General features: G+C 33.2%; 1 protein-coding gene across 1 annotated transcript; it reads left to right on the top strand.

Moving 5' to 3' along the window:
• Positions 1-7,429: 7,429 nt before the first annotated feature.
• Positions 7,430-11,049, top strand: LOC147387388 (G-type lectin S-receptor-like serine/threonine-protein kinase B120). The gene is made up of 7 exons (XM_086421062.1): positions 7,430-8,847; positions 9,038-9,148; positions 9,233-9,447; positions 9,532-9,742; positions 9,868-10,105; positions 10,195-10,342; positions 10,438-11,049. The coding sequence occupies exons 1-7, from the start codon at positions 7,533-7,535 to the stop codon at positions 10,744-10,746; spliced, it is 2,547 nt and encodes an 848-aa protein (XP_086277188.1). The 5' UTR covers positions 7,430-7,532; the 3' UTR covers positions 10,747-11,049.
• The last annotated feature ends 2,815 nt before the right edge of the window (positions 11,050-13,864 follow it).

The raw sequence follows: 13,864 nt of genomic DNA, 5'->3' as shown, positions 1-13,864 counted from the left end.
TTTGTTGGTGCTCTAGACCTTCTTAATCACCTAGTTTTCTTAATATTGGACATAAGTAGCTAGTAATCTTATATATCACATGCCATCTGCAATGTTACACTAGTAATATATATTATTCATCCTATATGTGTATGTTAATTAATGTCTCAAATTTGATTAGTCTTGAATTGGTCTGCATAGGCCAAATCCATTTCTACAATATCAAATAATTAATTTGGCTTTATATTAGCAAGATTGATTATTAAAGTTTGTTTCTAAGTCGATTGATGGAGAAGTTATGAGAAACCATGGAAATTATATATATCGTTTTTATTGACTTGGAAAAAGTAAATAATGGTCCTTTAATAATTAATATGATGAGTATTAGAAAACAAGGTCCCAAATAAATAAATATTTTTTTTTTTTTGACAAATCCCAATCTTTCACCACCCAAAGGTCAGTGCATTACACCTACACGTTTTCACTTTTTTAGTGCAAAATACAGAGAAAATATTGAATTTATATCAAAAGTGAAAGCCAAGCATTTGACTATTTCAATTTTCCCAAACCAAAGAAAGAGTCTTAACCAGCGATTAGTTAAGACTTAATATAATAATAAGAAATTAGACTGAAAAACGATATAAGCTAATATATAAAGGGCTAGAACAATTAGTCTTCTTTTTTAAAAATAGCCTTTATTTTTTCATATAAAATAACTTCTTATATAAATGATGTCATTTAGTACGATAAAATTTTGAGATAGCCATCCAGATTGGAGAGAATCCCCAAACTTGTGACACCACCCTCGTCTTCAAGCCTGATATAAAATATCCAAAATGCCCTTGATTTCTCTTGTCAAAAACCCTTGATTTTCCCTACAAACCATTCTCTTCTATATCTAAGGCCAAACTTTTGAGCTTCTTCAACCTTAAAGATTACATCTCCAACCTACAAACCTCAAGAACAAGATAGCATTACGTGAAAATTGAAAATTTCGATATAAAAAATTGACGGGCCAAGGCCCACGAATTCTAGAAACTGAATTTTGATCGTCTAGGACCATCGAAATTCTTGATGTTCCCAGATTTGACGGTTTAGAAGTGTCGAATTTCTCTCATCCTTCATTAATTTGACAGTTTCAGCCTATTGGAAAAAGATAATTTGACGTCAATTCGACCTCTTGGTCCATTGAAGGCAGCCAAATTTGGACTTTTTTCACATTGTGTAAGATTTCAAGAGGGGAGGGGGTTGAAGATAATGGATTTTGGAAAGAAAAATCAATGATTTTTTGCTAGGGATTGAAGGTAATGGTTTGATGACTTAATAGACCCTGTTTCTTTCTAAATGATCCCTGACTTTTAGGTGGTATCTTGATAGTTCATTTACTTAAATTTTATATCAAATGGTCGTCAACCTCAACTCCTCTTATAATATTTTTCGAGTACTCAATCTACACTTTTCTCATCCTCTTTACATTCTTGGATTTTTAAATGGCAATTGCAGACTCTGAGTAATGTTCCAAAATTCTATCTTTGCCACACATCTATTGTAGCTAGATATTGTAGATGGAACTGCAGCATATCGCATGACGACAAACCTCCACAAAACAACAACGTGGGTTAGGTTGGATCAGGTGGATCTAATATATATAATAGTGACCAATGTCAATAAAATAAGATTTGATGATTAGATGAAAGATATTATTTAAATGGCAAGCCTAATATAAGGTATTATTTTTGGTGGGGAGTGTTCGGGGACAACGAGATGAAATGGTAGTTGAAAATAATTGAGATAAGAGATCAACTTATCAAACAAATTTTCCTCAAGGAGGAGTCAAGAAAATGGAATGAATTATAAGATCTAAGGAGACATTAGAGCTGGTGATGATGTTGGAGTTGTTGGCCATCCCAAGAGAATTAAACAAGGGTTGAGTTATATGGTATCAAAAGATTATTGGCTGTGATGATGACTCTATGGATCATAGTATTATATTACAAAATCTTAATGTAATTTATTTAGAGGATGATAAGAAAGAATCTTAGGTTAGATATAAAGTTTAAATAAAATATAATTTAATCTAATTCTAATTTTTATAAGGATAATTTTAATCTTCACGATAATATAATATGATCAATCACCAAACACCTTACTATTATATATTCACTAATGCTGGGGGACATTGGATAGACTATGAGTCTCACATTGCTGACATGAAGGTGCACAAATAATTGTAAATACTTTGTATTTGTATCTCGAGGAAATACATTTACGATTATGTATGCATCAAAGTCAGAAATGTGAGAATCACAGTAAATCCCACCCCAACATGGCTCTTGTATATTATAGAAAAATTATCAAAACAACACCAATTTCAAGAAAGTTAAGACAAGGACATTTTAAAAATATTTCTTAAACTAACACGCTTATTATAATAGTGAAAGTTAAAAAAATTTCTAAGGCTGGCAAAATTTTCTTCTTGACCATGGTTGCAAGTTAAAGACGAAGGCATTTTAGAGAAGAATTATGGTAAGTAATTTTAATCTATTAAACTCATCATTAATCCATCCTTTTTATGACCTCTCTTTAATCCCTTGTAAAGACCTTCAATTTTTTTTATCAAAATTTTTCTCTTCTACTTCAAAAATCTTATCTTGTTCTTGATGTTTGGAGGTTGGAAGGCAAATTTATTTTACAAGGTTAAATCAGATAAAAATATTTTTCCAAGTATAGAAGATGTCTAATTTTGAGAAGAAAAATCAAGGATTTTCAATTACAACTTAATAAAAGAAAAAATAAATAGAATGTCCTCTTCTTCAACCAATAACCAAAAACCCTGGATTTATTTTCCAAAAATTAGTCATCCGCATGCCCTACAACCTCTAGTAAGTTATTTTAATCTATTAAATCTTCAATTTATCATTTTCAATCTCACTCTAATCCCTTATATAAGTTCTTGATTTTTCTATATAAAATTATGATTAAAACCTCAACTTCAAACCGATTTTAGGAAAAAATGAGCGTAAAAATTGCATCCTCATCTTCTAGCAACTTTTGAGAAGAAAATGTGGTAGACAAATCTTATTAAGGACGAGAGCATCTAAGTTTGACTTGTCTAGAAACTCATGAATCCAATTCCCAACCATGTAAACAAGAAATTCATTGGTTGGGATTTATCCTTGGGTTAGGTATCTCCGAGATATGTATTATTGAGATTGAGATATGCATAAACCTCAATAAGATCATGTGTTTCATGTGTTTTACACGTGTTATTGGAACTCCACACCTTTTAGTTATTTAAGTTTCACAAGTCAAGATAATTTGAAGGACTTGAAATATTTTTCATTTTTTTTTTTAAGGATAGCAGTTTACTCTTTTTAGAAATACATGTAGAGCACATTGGTCCGGCAATTAACTAATCATTCACACATAATTTGGTAAAATGCTCTAATTTATACATGAGTCATTGAAACTCGACCTTTTTTAGCAATTTAATTTTCATAGGTCAAGATAATTTCAAGGAACATTAAGTCTATAGAAAAATCTGTTGGTTTGACTTTTTTTTTTTTTTTTTTATTTTCTAATGCAAAATTTACTCTTTCAAGAAATATTTCAGAACACGTTTGTCCGGCAATTAACTAATCATTTACACATGGTTTGATAAAATACCTTACTTTATATCTATAGTATTCTATATCAAATGTGAAGAAAACTATCTATTTAAGAAAATAATTGTTTGAATTTTAGTTGGTATGTATGTTGCTCACCAAGAGTGGCTTAGGAATTCTTTCCATTAGATTTGAGCATTTTTTTCAAAATGGGACTATTAAGCTGAGTTTTCATGGGTACTTTGGTCCACCATCATATGCACAACATGGGCAAGCATTCTATTCTAGAGGTCAATGGGGGCATGGAGGTGAACATTTTGTGTGGAAGTCTAATAGGTTAGGTAAGATGTCATTGGGGCTCCCATTGCTGCATGTATCTCGTCACTCCAATATAATATTACTTTGCACATTATTATTATTACTTTAATAAAAGAGGGATTTACCTGTAACACATATCTGTTGCAAATTTATTATAAAAATTTCCTTACTTTATCAAGTTTGTTACGGTACAAACCCTATTATGGATCAGGTTAGCAAGACTAACTTAGTAAGATTTTAAATCTTACTAAGGGTCATTGGACAATCAAATTGTCAATCTAACATCACAGACTTCCTGATTTTATGAAAAAAATCAGATTCAAAAGATATATAAAAAAAAAAAAAATTGAGCTTGATGTGAGGTATTAAAATCGATGGGTAAACTCCCATATTTAAAATTAAAATTCATTGGTGAAAATTAGTTTTTTTTTTTAAAGTTATTTTTCAAAGTTCTTAGAATTGAATCCTCCATAACCTTATGTCATCATATCATGTTTTGGATGTAACAAATTGATGCGGCTAGATCCACTCCAAGGTTTGTTGAGTGACAAATTAACGTCATCAATTTGAATTTTATGATGTGGATCACCGCTGTATAACAAACTTGACAAAAAAAAGTTTGTTGAGTAACAATCCTGATAAAGTAAGGTTCTTTTGCAATTGTCAAAACTTCAAGGGAGTTTTTGTAATAAAATGCAACAATCTGATAAATATCTCCTAATAAAATACTCTTTGTTTTAAAAAGTTATTTACCAAAGTTTTGGATATTTACATAGTGTTGTTAATATTGATTAAGTTATCACATAATGTTAACAATTTAATAACTTTTTGTCAACACATGTAACACTTTTGGCATTTTTGGAAACTTCGGTAATTATTTGGGAACTTACCCAAAAATAAACTATGAGTGCTGATTTTGTAATTGAACCTAACAGGAGAATTGATAAACTCACTAACGTGATATGTGCAAAGAACAGTAGAATTTTTGTCTCGGGATACACAACTGCACGTATTCTTTGCACATGCCACATCAGTGAGTTTATGAGTTATCCTATCATGTTGAGTAAGAAAATCATTACACATAGATTATAGAGTGACCGAAGGAGGATCTAGTAGAACCAAATTCTTAAGTGATAATTTTAAGGTACCCCACTGTGTTTTGGTGAAAATAATACCTCTCTGTGATTTCAAACTAATGATCTACCCTGAACTTTAGTCTTGCATGAGAATTAAGCTGCCATAATAAACTAACAACAAAAACTCTTGTTTTTTCTATTTTTTTTCTCTCATAAAAAAACCATTGTCTTTTATCTTTTAAGATAAGATAAAATTTTGAGAGCTTATATTTCCATGCCAACTTTTACTACTAGCACCCCAAGATGTGTGATAATTCTTTGATGATTTACATATGAAATGGGGTCCTGTTAGCAAAAGTTAGTGTGACAATATAATCTCTCTAAATTCTTTTAAACTACTCAACTTCTTCAAGCTTGCCTTCAACTTATAGAAAAGATGGCCTATTTTTTCTTTACTAAAAATTTATCATCTTCAACCTACCCAAACTCTTCTTGTTCTTGAGGTTTGATGCTCCTCAAAATATTTAGTTTGAAAAGGAGGGTAAAATATTTTAATCTAAAAGTTGAAAATGATGAGTTTTTAGGGGGAAAAAATAACTTTTTAACAAGGATGAGGTTGAGGGAGTTTAATCATTTTCCTCAGTCTCTCACAAGGAATCTAAATCAAGGGTACTTCATCTAGGGCTACACTTTGGGCAGGTTGTAGGATAAACCCAGACTCAACTCAAGTGGTAAAACCCTCAACTTGAGCTTGAGCTTCTAAACTCAATTTGAGCTCGAGTTAACCTGAGTTTGGTAATAGATTTTGGGCATCATTTTTAGGGTTAAAAAGGTACATGTGGAAAGATGGTAAAGTTAGAAGGGTATTATTAAAAAAGTGAGGGGGGAGAGAATAGAAAAGACAATAAAAATGACTTAGGAAAAAGAAAAAAGATAATAAAATGGGATTGTGTGAATCCCACTCTTTTGTCTCAATTTTTACACACTACAATACAATAATTGAGTGTGGATCATATTTGTGTTTTATTATATATACTAAAGTTTGCTCGTGCTTTTTGAGGTATAAAGTTAGAGAGGTATTATTGAAAAAAGAATGAGGAGATTAATAATAAAGTTGAAGGGAGGAAAGAGAAAAAGACAATAAAATGGAATTACATGAATCTCATTCTTTTATCTTAATCTCTGTACTTTATAAAACTGTAACTAAATATAATTTTTGGGTTAAAGGGGTGAAAAAGAAAATATGATAAAATTAGAAGAATATTATTGAAAAGAAGGGCAAAAGAGGAAATATAGTAAAATTGTTAGGATATTATTTTAAAAAGGTGGGAGGGGGATGACAAAAAAGATAAAAAAAAAAAAAATTTGAGGGATGTGAAGAGCAAAGATAATAGTGAGTAGTGTGGACCATACTCCATTGTTATTGGAGTGAGACATTTATATATGATAAAACTGTAATTAGAGTGAGATCCACCATTGTGCTCTTTCATATAACTTAAAGTTAAAGTTGAGCTAGGTTGCCCGAACCCTTAACCTCAACCTGAACTAAAGTCGGGTTGAGTTATTATAAACCAAGCTCAAGTCATATTCTTCATAACTCAACCTAGGATCACCCATCGAATGAATTAAACTCGGGCCAAAATGCTCAAGATGCAGCCTAAACTTAAACAACCTATCTTAAAAAACAAAAAAGAAAAAAAAAAAAAAAAAGGAAAGAACAGTTTGAAAAATAAGGATTATCTTCACTAACACTAAATCTTCAAAATTGCTTAATCTTTAAATGCATTGTGACTTAAATAGTAGATATAGTTATTATTAATTAATAGTTTGGAGTATAATAACACTATAATGGGTGTGGCAATATCAGATCCTATACTATTCATGGAACCACTGGCTCTTGATGAGCGTGCGACCTACAATATTCCAGAGTGCTTATTTATGAACTAGAAAGTCTTCACTCGACTGATGTGCCATGGACACAAAATCATGGATCTCTTTTCTCGGGATACATATAAAAGATGTTTAATTGTGCATCCCGAGAAAAAAATTTATAATTCTTTATTCATGCCACGTCATTCAAGTATTATCCGAGTGAAGACTTTCTAGGTAGGTAATCACGCTCTGGGTCTCAAAAGATCTGCGCTAAAGAACCACGTGGGACGAGCACTTTCGCATATATTATTAGGTCAAACATTTTCCACATTTCGAATTCGGACGCTTCCCGACTAGCAGCCAAAGATCACAACTACCGAAGTAAACTTTTGCTGCTCCACGCCGTACCAAAGAGACGTGTTTCCAAGCATGATAAAAACTGCCACGTATACAAGTTGTCCTGATTTTCACTATTTTTGAATCCTGTGGGCTCCACTTCCCGTCAATTAATGACTAAAAATGCCCACCATTTATGACAATGTTCAACTTTGGCTTTTTGCAGTACACAGATGCTTTGGTCAAAGGTTCTTTAATTCCTGGAAGTGACCTCCATTGATCTCTACTACATTAATTCAGAAGAGAATTTCAGTTGATCTCAGTAATACCCATTGTTTTCTGTGAAATGGGTACTTGTAATTGTTGTTGCAGGATCCCAATTATTCTCCTTTCATTTCTGTTCTTCTTCTCCTGTTCTTTCTCTGTAATTTCCAATGCTGCAGATACAATAAGTCATGGCCAATCCATCACAGATGGCCAAACCATAATCTCTAATGGTGAGGAATTTGCATTGGGTTTCTTCAGCCCAGCGAATTCAACAAATCGATATGTCGGAATTTGGTATAACAAGATTTCGGTACAAACAGTTGTATGGATTGCAAATAGAGATAATCCAATTATGGATTCCTCTGGTGTTTTCACCTTGGGAAGTAATGGAAATTTGATGGTATTAGATGGCAATGGAACATCTGTTTGGTCGTCAAATTCTTCGGTTATATCGAATGATTCTTGTGCAATTCTCATGGATTCGGGAAATTTTATTCTTTCGATTAAGGAATATGTAGGTCGAACCGATAAGGCAACATGGCAAACTTTCGATTATCCAACCGATACGTATCTACCTGGAATGAGAGTTGGTTTGAATCTTCTAGATGGCAAGAGTCATATCTTCACTTCATGGAAAACAGATAATGATCCATCTAAAGGGAATTTTACGATGGCCGCTGATCCCGATGGATCAGCGCAGATTGTAATGTGGGAAGGCTTGAAAAGGCGTTGGCGAAGCGGGCTATGGAACGGGCAGCTATTTATAGGTGTACCCAATATGAGTGTTCTCTATCTTTACGGTTTTAAGATCTCTGACGACGAACGTGGACAAATGTTCTTCACTTACACTCCGGTTAACAGTTCCGTAATCTTGAGGTTTCGAATACGATGGGATGGAAGAGAGGAGCAAGTATTTTGGGATGAGAGGAGAAAAGAATGGATCCATTATTGGTCCCAACCTATTAACGATTGCGAGCTTTACAACCAATGTGGCCCTTTTGGGAGTTGTAATATGTTGAGTACACCTATTTGTAGCTGTCTTTATGGGTTTGTACCAAAGTCTATAAATGAATGGAATAGTGGAAATTGGTCAAGTGGGTGTGTTAGGAGAACAGAATTACAGTGTGAGAGAAATATTACTAGTGCTAATGAGGTTGACGGAGATGGGTTTAGGGAGGTTGAAGGGGTGAAATTGCCAGATTTTGCTACTTGGAGGAGGACAATTTCAAGCATGAATGAGTGTGCAGATGTGTGCTTGAGCAATTGTTCGTGCAAGGCTTATGCGTTTGTTAGTGGTATCGGTTGCCTCACATGGGCTCAAGATGTAGTTGATATTCAGCATTTTGGTGAGGGTGGGAACGAACTATATATCCGTCTGCCTAGTTCCGAACTAGGTAAGTTTAATTTAGTTGAAATGTTCTGTTTTTGATCTTCTCTATTTTATAAGGCTCAGGCCTGAATTATCTTCGAATTATGTTCTTAGATAATGTACTTAGTTGACATGGTTAGTGGGTTTCCTTTCTTCTTCATTCATGTGTTACTGCAACAATATATTCTAACCTTATCAACTTCTTTTGATTACAGGTAAGAAAAGAAAAATACCAATATTTGTAATAGTAATAGCTGTAATTATTGGGACAATAGTCTTAAGCACATCCGCCTACTTAATCTGGAGGTACAAAGCAAAACAAAGAGGTAATGATTCACTTCCTTTCACATATTTTGGGACATTAATTTTTGTCTTCAATGTTAAAGATTAATCGGGTTTTGTGCTCTCAGATTTGGCAAGAAAGCGAAAAGGACAGCTAATGTTAGATTTGAGCAAGAGCCGAGAATTTTGGACAGATTTATCAGGAACAGATGATATTGGGGAAGGGAACCAAGGAAATGGACCCGAATTACCATTGTTTAGTTTCAACGATATAGCAACCGCTACGAACAACTTTTGTAATACAAATAAGCTTGGACAAGGGGGTTTTGGTCCTGTTTTTAAGGTAAATTTCAAAATTACATGCTCTAGATTCCTGGAATATAAGGTGATTATAAATAACTAAATTTACTTTTTTGTTGTTATGCAGGGCATTCTTCCTTGTGGAATGGAAATAGCTGTTAAGAGACTCTCAAGAAGGTCTGGCCAAGGAAGTGAGGAATTCAAAACTGAATTTGTACTAATTGCCAAACTACAACACAGAAATCTAGTTAGGCTTTTGGGATGTTGTGTTCAAGGGGAAGAAAGGATGCTGGTCTATGAATACTTGCCTAACAAAAGCTTGGATGCCTTTATTTTCAGTTTGTCCCTCTTCCTTTTTCTACATTTGATTAGTTTCTGCTTTTGATTTGAAAATTTTCATTCGAGTTAGCTGTACTTATATAAAGAATTCAAATTTATGTTGGTTGCATTTTGTTATAAACAGATTCTACAAAGAAATTAGAACTAGATTGGGGAAAACGATTCAACATCATTGAAGGAATTGCACGGGGGCTCCTTTATCTTCACAGAGATTCAAGATTAAGAATAATTCATCGAGACCTAAAAGCTAGCAACATTTTATTGGACAAAGAGATGAACCCCAAGATTTCAGACTTTGGCATGGCCAAGATTTTCGGAGGGAATCAAAATCAAGCAAATACAAACAGAGTAGTTGGGACATAGTAAGTATCAAATATGACCTGGCATTCGCAGACATGTATATGTACTTATTAATCTCTTAACCCATATTGACAAATTGATTCAAATGTAGTGGCTATATGTCTCCTGAGTATGCAATGGAAGGGCTGTTCTCTGTGAAATCGGATGTTTATAGCTTTGGTGTACTACTTCTAGAGATAGTGAGTGGCAAGAGAAACACACAACGCCACTCCGAGCAAACTTCCAACCTTCTTGTTCACGTAAGTATCTATGTCCATGTAATTCAAAACCCATCATATTTAACACGAATTCAGAATTTCTAACAGTAGAGTGGATGACTTTGGGATGGTTTCAGGCATGGAAGCTTTGGAATGAAGGGAAAGCAATGGAGTTCTTTGATTCATCTATAAGTGATTCGTGTTCTAAAAGCGACGTGTTGAGATGCATACATGTGGGACTGTTGTGTGTGCAGGACAACGCGGTGGATAGGCCTACGATGTCGTCTGTTGTTTTAATGTTGGGAAGCGAAACTGCAAGTATTCCTACACCTAGAGAACCCACATTTACTATTGCAAGAACTCCTGTTGAGATGGAATCAAGTTTGGAGAGTTCTGAAGTTATAACCAACAATAATGTAACAGTTACCATGATTGTAGGAAGATAAAATTTCCATATTCCAGTTGTCTCTATGTATCATATATGAAATTTCAGAAACTTAATACGTTGATGTATATTCATATTAATTCTGAGTTTGTGGAGAAGTCGGGTTTCCTATTTGAATCAATTTACATTTTTTTTGTACATATTTGTCTCTGTCACCGTCATCAAAGCAATATCCCAAAGATTTGGGGTCAGTTGAATGAATCATATTCCTCTATTTATTTATGTTCATAAGTATGTCTTTTGTTATTGAAAGTGTTCATTTCCTCGATTGCTATCTCAATATATTTTTGTTTAGTTCTTCTTCTTTACCTTTTAGCACATTTAGTCTTTCTAATGGACTAGTAATCAGCCTTTGTTGATTGTGTCTAACACATCACAATCAACTTTCTCTTAATTTATCACTTATTGGAGCTAAGTATACATTGTTTTTTCAAATGCATTTATATATAGTTTTATCTTTATTAGTGTCATGATATTTCTGTTCATCCATCTCAACATTCTATTAATCTAATTATAATAAAAAATAGTTATTTTTGAAATATATTAATATATTTTTCATCTTATTAGACTCATCAAAGTCTGATCAAGTCTCCCAAGTTAAACTGGACAATGTGGCGTCGATTCAATCCGAATTCCATGTTTTCGACACATCAAAACTCATGTCCAGGTAAGTTTTTTTTGTTTAGTATTTAATTCCTTTTTAAAATTAGGACTTTTGAACCTTTACATTCTCACACTTACCCATTGAATAACCTGAGAACTCTCATGGTTTAATTCTTTTGTTTTTTTTTTTTTTTCCTAAAAAAGAATGTGATTTCTGCTTTCAATTAGTCAAGACTTTGAAAAGATCATGAAAGATTGCCAAACTCTTCTTTACTCAAAGAGTTGTGTTGGAGTAACATTGAAATGGAAATCGATTCTCACATTGCTAGCTGATGTGGAGGTGCACATGTAGCCACAGTGGCTTTTCATTTGTATCTCGATGAAAAGCATCTATGGTTCCGTACATAAATCCATGTCAGCAATGTGAGAATTGATGTCCATTTTTATGTTACTTCAGCATTTTCCTAACTCAAAACCTTGTTTTCTAAAGAAAATAAATATATATATATATATATATATATATATATATATTATTTGGGTGAATGGGTGAAAATTGAAACAATCTCCCCCCACCCCACCCCCCCCAAAAAAAAAATAATAATAAATAAATAAAAATAAGGGGCTTCAACATAGATAAAATCCCATGTTTTCAAAAGGAGTTGTGCTAGAATTACCTCAAGATTGGACTCATATCGCACATCTTGACATGAAAGTGGATAGGAATCATAGATTCTTTTCAGTCGTATCTCGAAGAAAGTATCTATGGTTCCCATACACTTTCATGTCAAGGTGTGCAATGTGAGGTCCAATCTTGAGGTCACTTTAGCATTATTCTTTCAAAAGATCATTTTTATACTTCATGTAAACAAAGAAGCTTTCAACCCCTCGAGGTTGGCTCAATGGCAATTTTGAATTGAGAAGCAATTAATGCCCATAGATCGTGAGTTCGATACCCTAGTATGGCCATTAATTCCTCAAGGTTACCTACGAGGGTGCACCCCCTCACTTAGCTGGTGCGTGTGATGTGCGTGCATTGCACTCACCTTGGGACTAGTTCTTCGACAAGACCTAGTTGACAACCCTTCTCTATAGAGATACCTAGTTGTCACAACAACAACAAAAAAAAAAAGGCTCTCAATCTCATGTTCTCAAAAATATTTTCTAAAATTGAAAGATTTTTTTTAATTTGCCCATTTCAATTAGGCTAAGATTAAACTAATTTCATATAAAGAACAAGCATTTAGAGGGAGTTCTTCAAAAATAAATAATTTTGAATCATGGTTCTCTTATATCTTGAAGTGTCTTATGGGAGTTTGCAAACCAAATGCTATTATAATGATCTTTTATAATTTAATTGTATTTTTTTTTTTTTTTCAATATTCTTCATTGCGGGATTTGGTTGAAGACTTATCTAGAATCCAACATGGGAAACTTGGAGTTTGTAGGCATTGGAATTTTAAAGAGGCCTACAACTTTTCAAGTAATCAAAAAGGTCCATAAAAATCAAAATTGGGCTTATATAAATTTGGGTCATTGATTGTGGTAAGCCCATTATTGTTTGAGCTTGGATTTTCATACACAAAGTCCACAATCTAAATAAAGTCAAGTGATCCAATATTAAGTGTTGGGCTCTACACCCAAATAAATGAGTTTAGCCCATCAATAAGTTATAGAATCTTTAAAATTAGATTTGAATGAATTTAGTCTTTAAATGAATAATTAAAAATTTTTAAGTCTGGGTATAATTGAAAATTTAAATTATCTTATGTTTATAAATATCAAAACTATCCTCTCTAGAAGTATGTTGAACTTTCCATGAAATACTTTCGTTACAACAGATGGTTGATGTCTTGGGGTAATTGTAAGACGCAGGAAATCTTGAAAGGTTCTTGCATTGCTATTCACAACCATATCAAATGGATTTGGATTATCATATTAAAGATTTAAGCCAATCGATTAAAGACTTGCCCCGATTGATAAATTGTGCTTGATCTCTCAACAAAGTCCGATTGGGAATTGTAAACATGCGGAGGATTCATATTTGTGGCAGGCCCAACTCCCCAATTGCGATCTTGATGGGTAAGCTTGATTTTTCATGGTTCTCCCATTTGATTCCACTACTATAGTTTTCGTGAGTGTTCTTTATTCGTTCCCATGGATGATGCCAATTGTAGAAATCAATATTGGAATTAACTGACTTCAATCACGATCCCATCATTAACTAACAAAAGAACATAATGTAAGAAAAAGAAAATAACACAATGATTTTTTACATGGTTCGGCAAACGTGCCTACGTCTATAGGCTCAAAGAGTCGTTCCACTGTGATGAACCTTCATTATATGACCTCCTCTCCTCGATCTCCCCCTTCTTTTTCTTTCTTTTTCCTATTCTTTTTTCCCACTTTATAATGGTCTTAGCTCTCTTTAAATGGAAAAATCCTAATCTTAATTCAAATATAAATTGGAATTGTCATGCTTACCCCTATTAAATAAAATAATTACCTAAAAGGAAAGA

Source organism: Akebia trifoliata, chromosome 13 (assembly GCF_017979445.1).
Source record: "Akebia trifoliata isolate Shusen 1 chromosome 13, ASM1797944v1, whole genome shotgun sequence".
NCBI lineage: Eukaryota > Viridiplantae > Streptophyta > Magnoliopsida > Ranunculales > Lardizabalaceae > Akebia > Akebia trifoliata.
This window is presented reverse-complemented; position numbering and strand designations above follow the sequence as displayed.

Excerpts from the sequence above, each read along its gene's own strand:
- LOC147387388 (XM_086421062.1), top strand. The coding sequence starts at position 7,533 with ATGGGTACTTGTAATTGTTGTTGCAGGATCCCAATTATTCTCCTTTCA. Across the intron at positions 9,448-9,531 it reads GTTTTGGTCCTGTTTTTAAG|GGCATTCTTCCTTGTGGAAT; the intron begins GTAAATTTCAAA and ends GTTGTTATGCAG. Across the intron at positions 10,106-10,194 it reads AACAGAGTAGTTGGGACATA|TGGCTATATGTCTCCTGAGT; the intron begins GTAAGTATCAAA and ends ATTCAAATGTAG.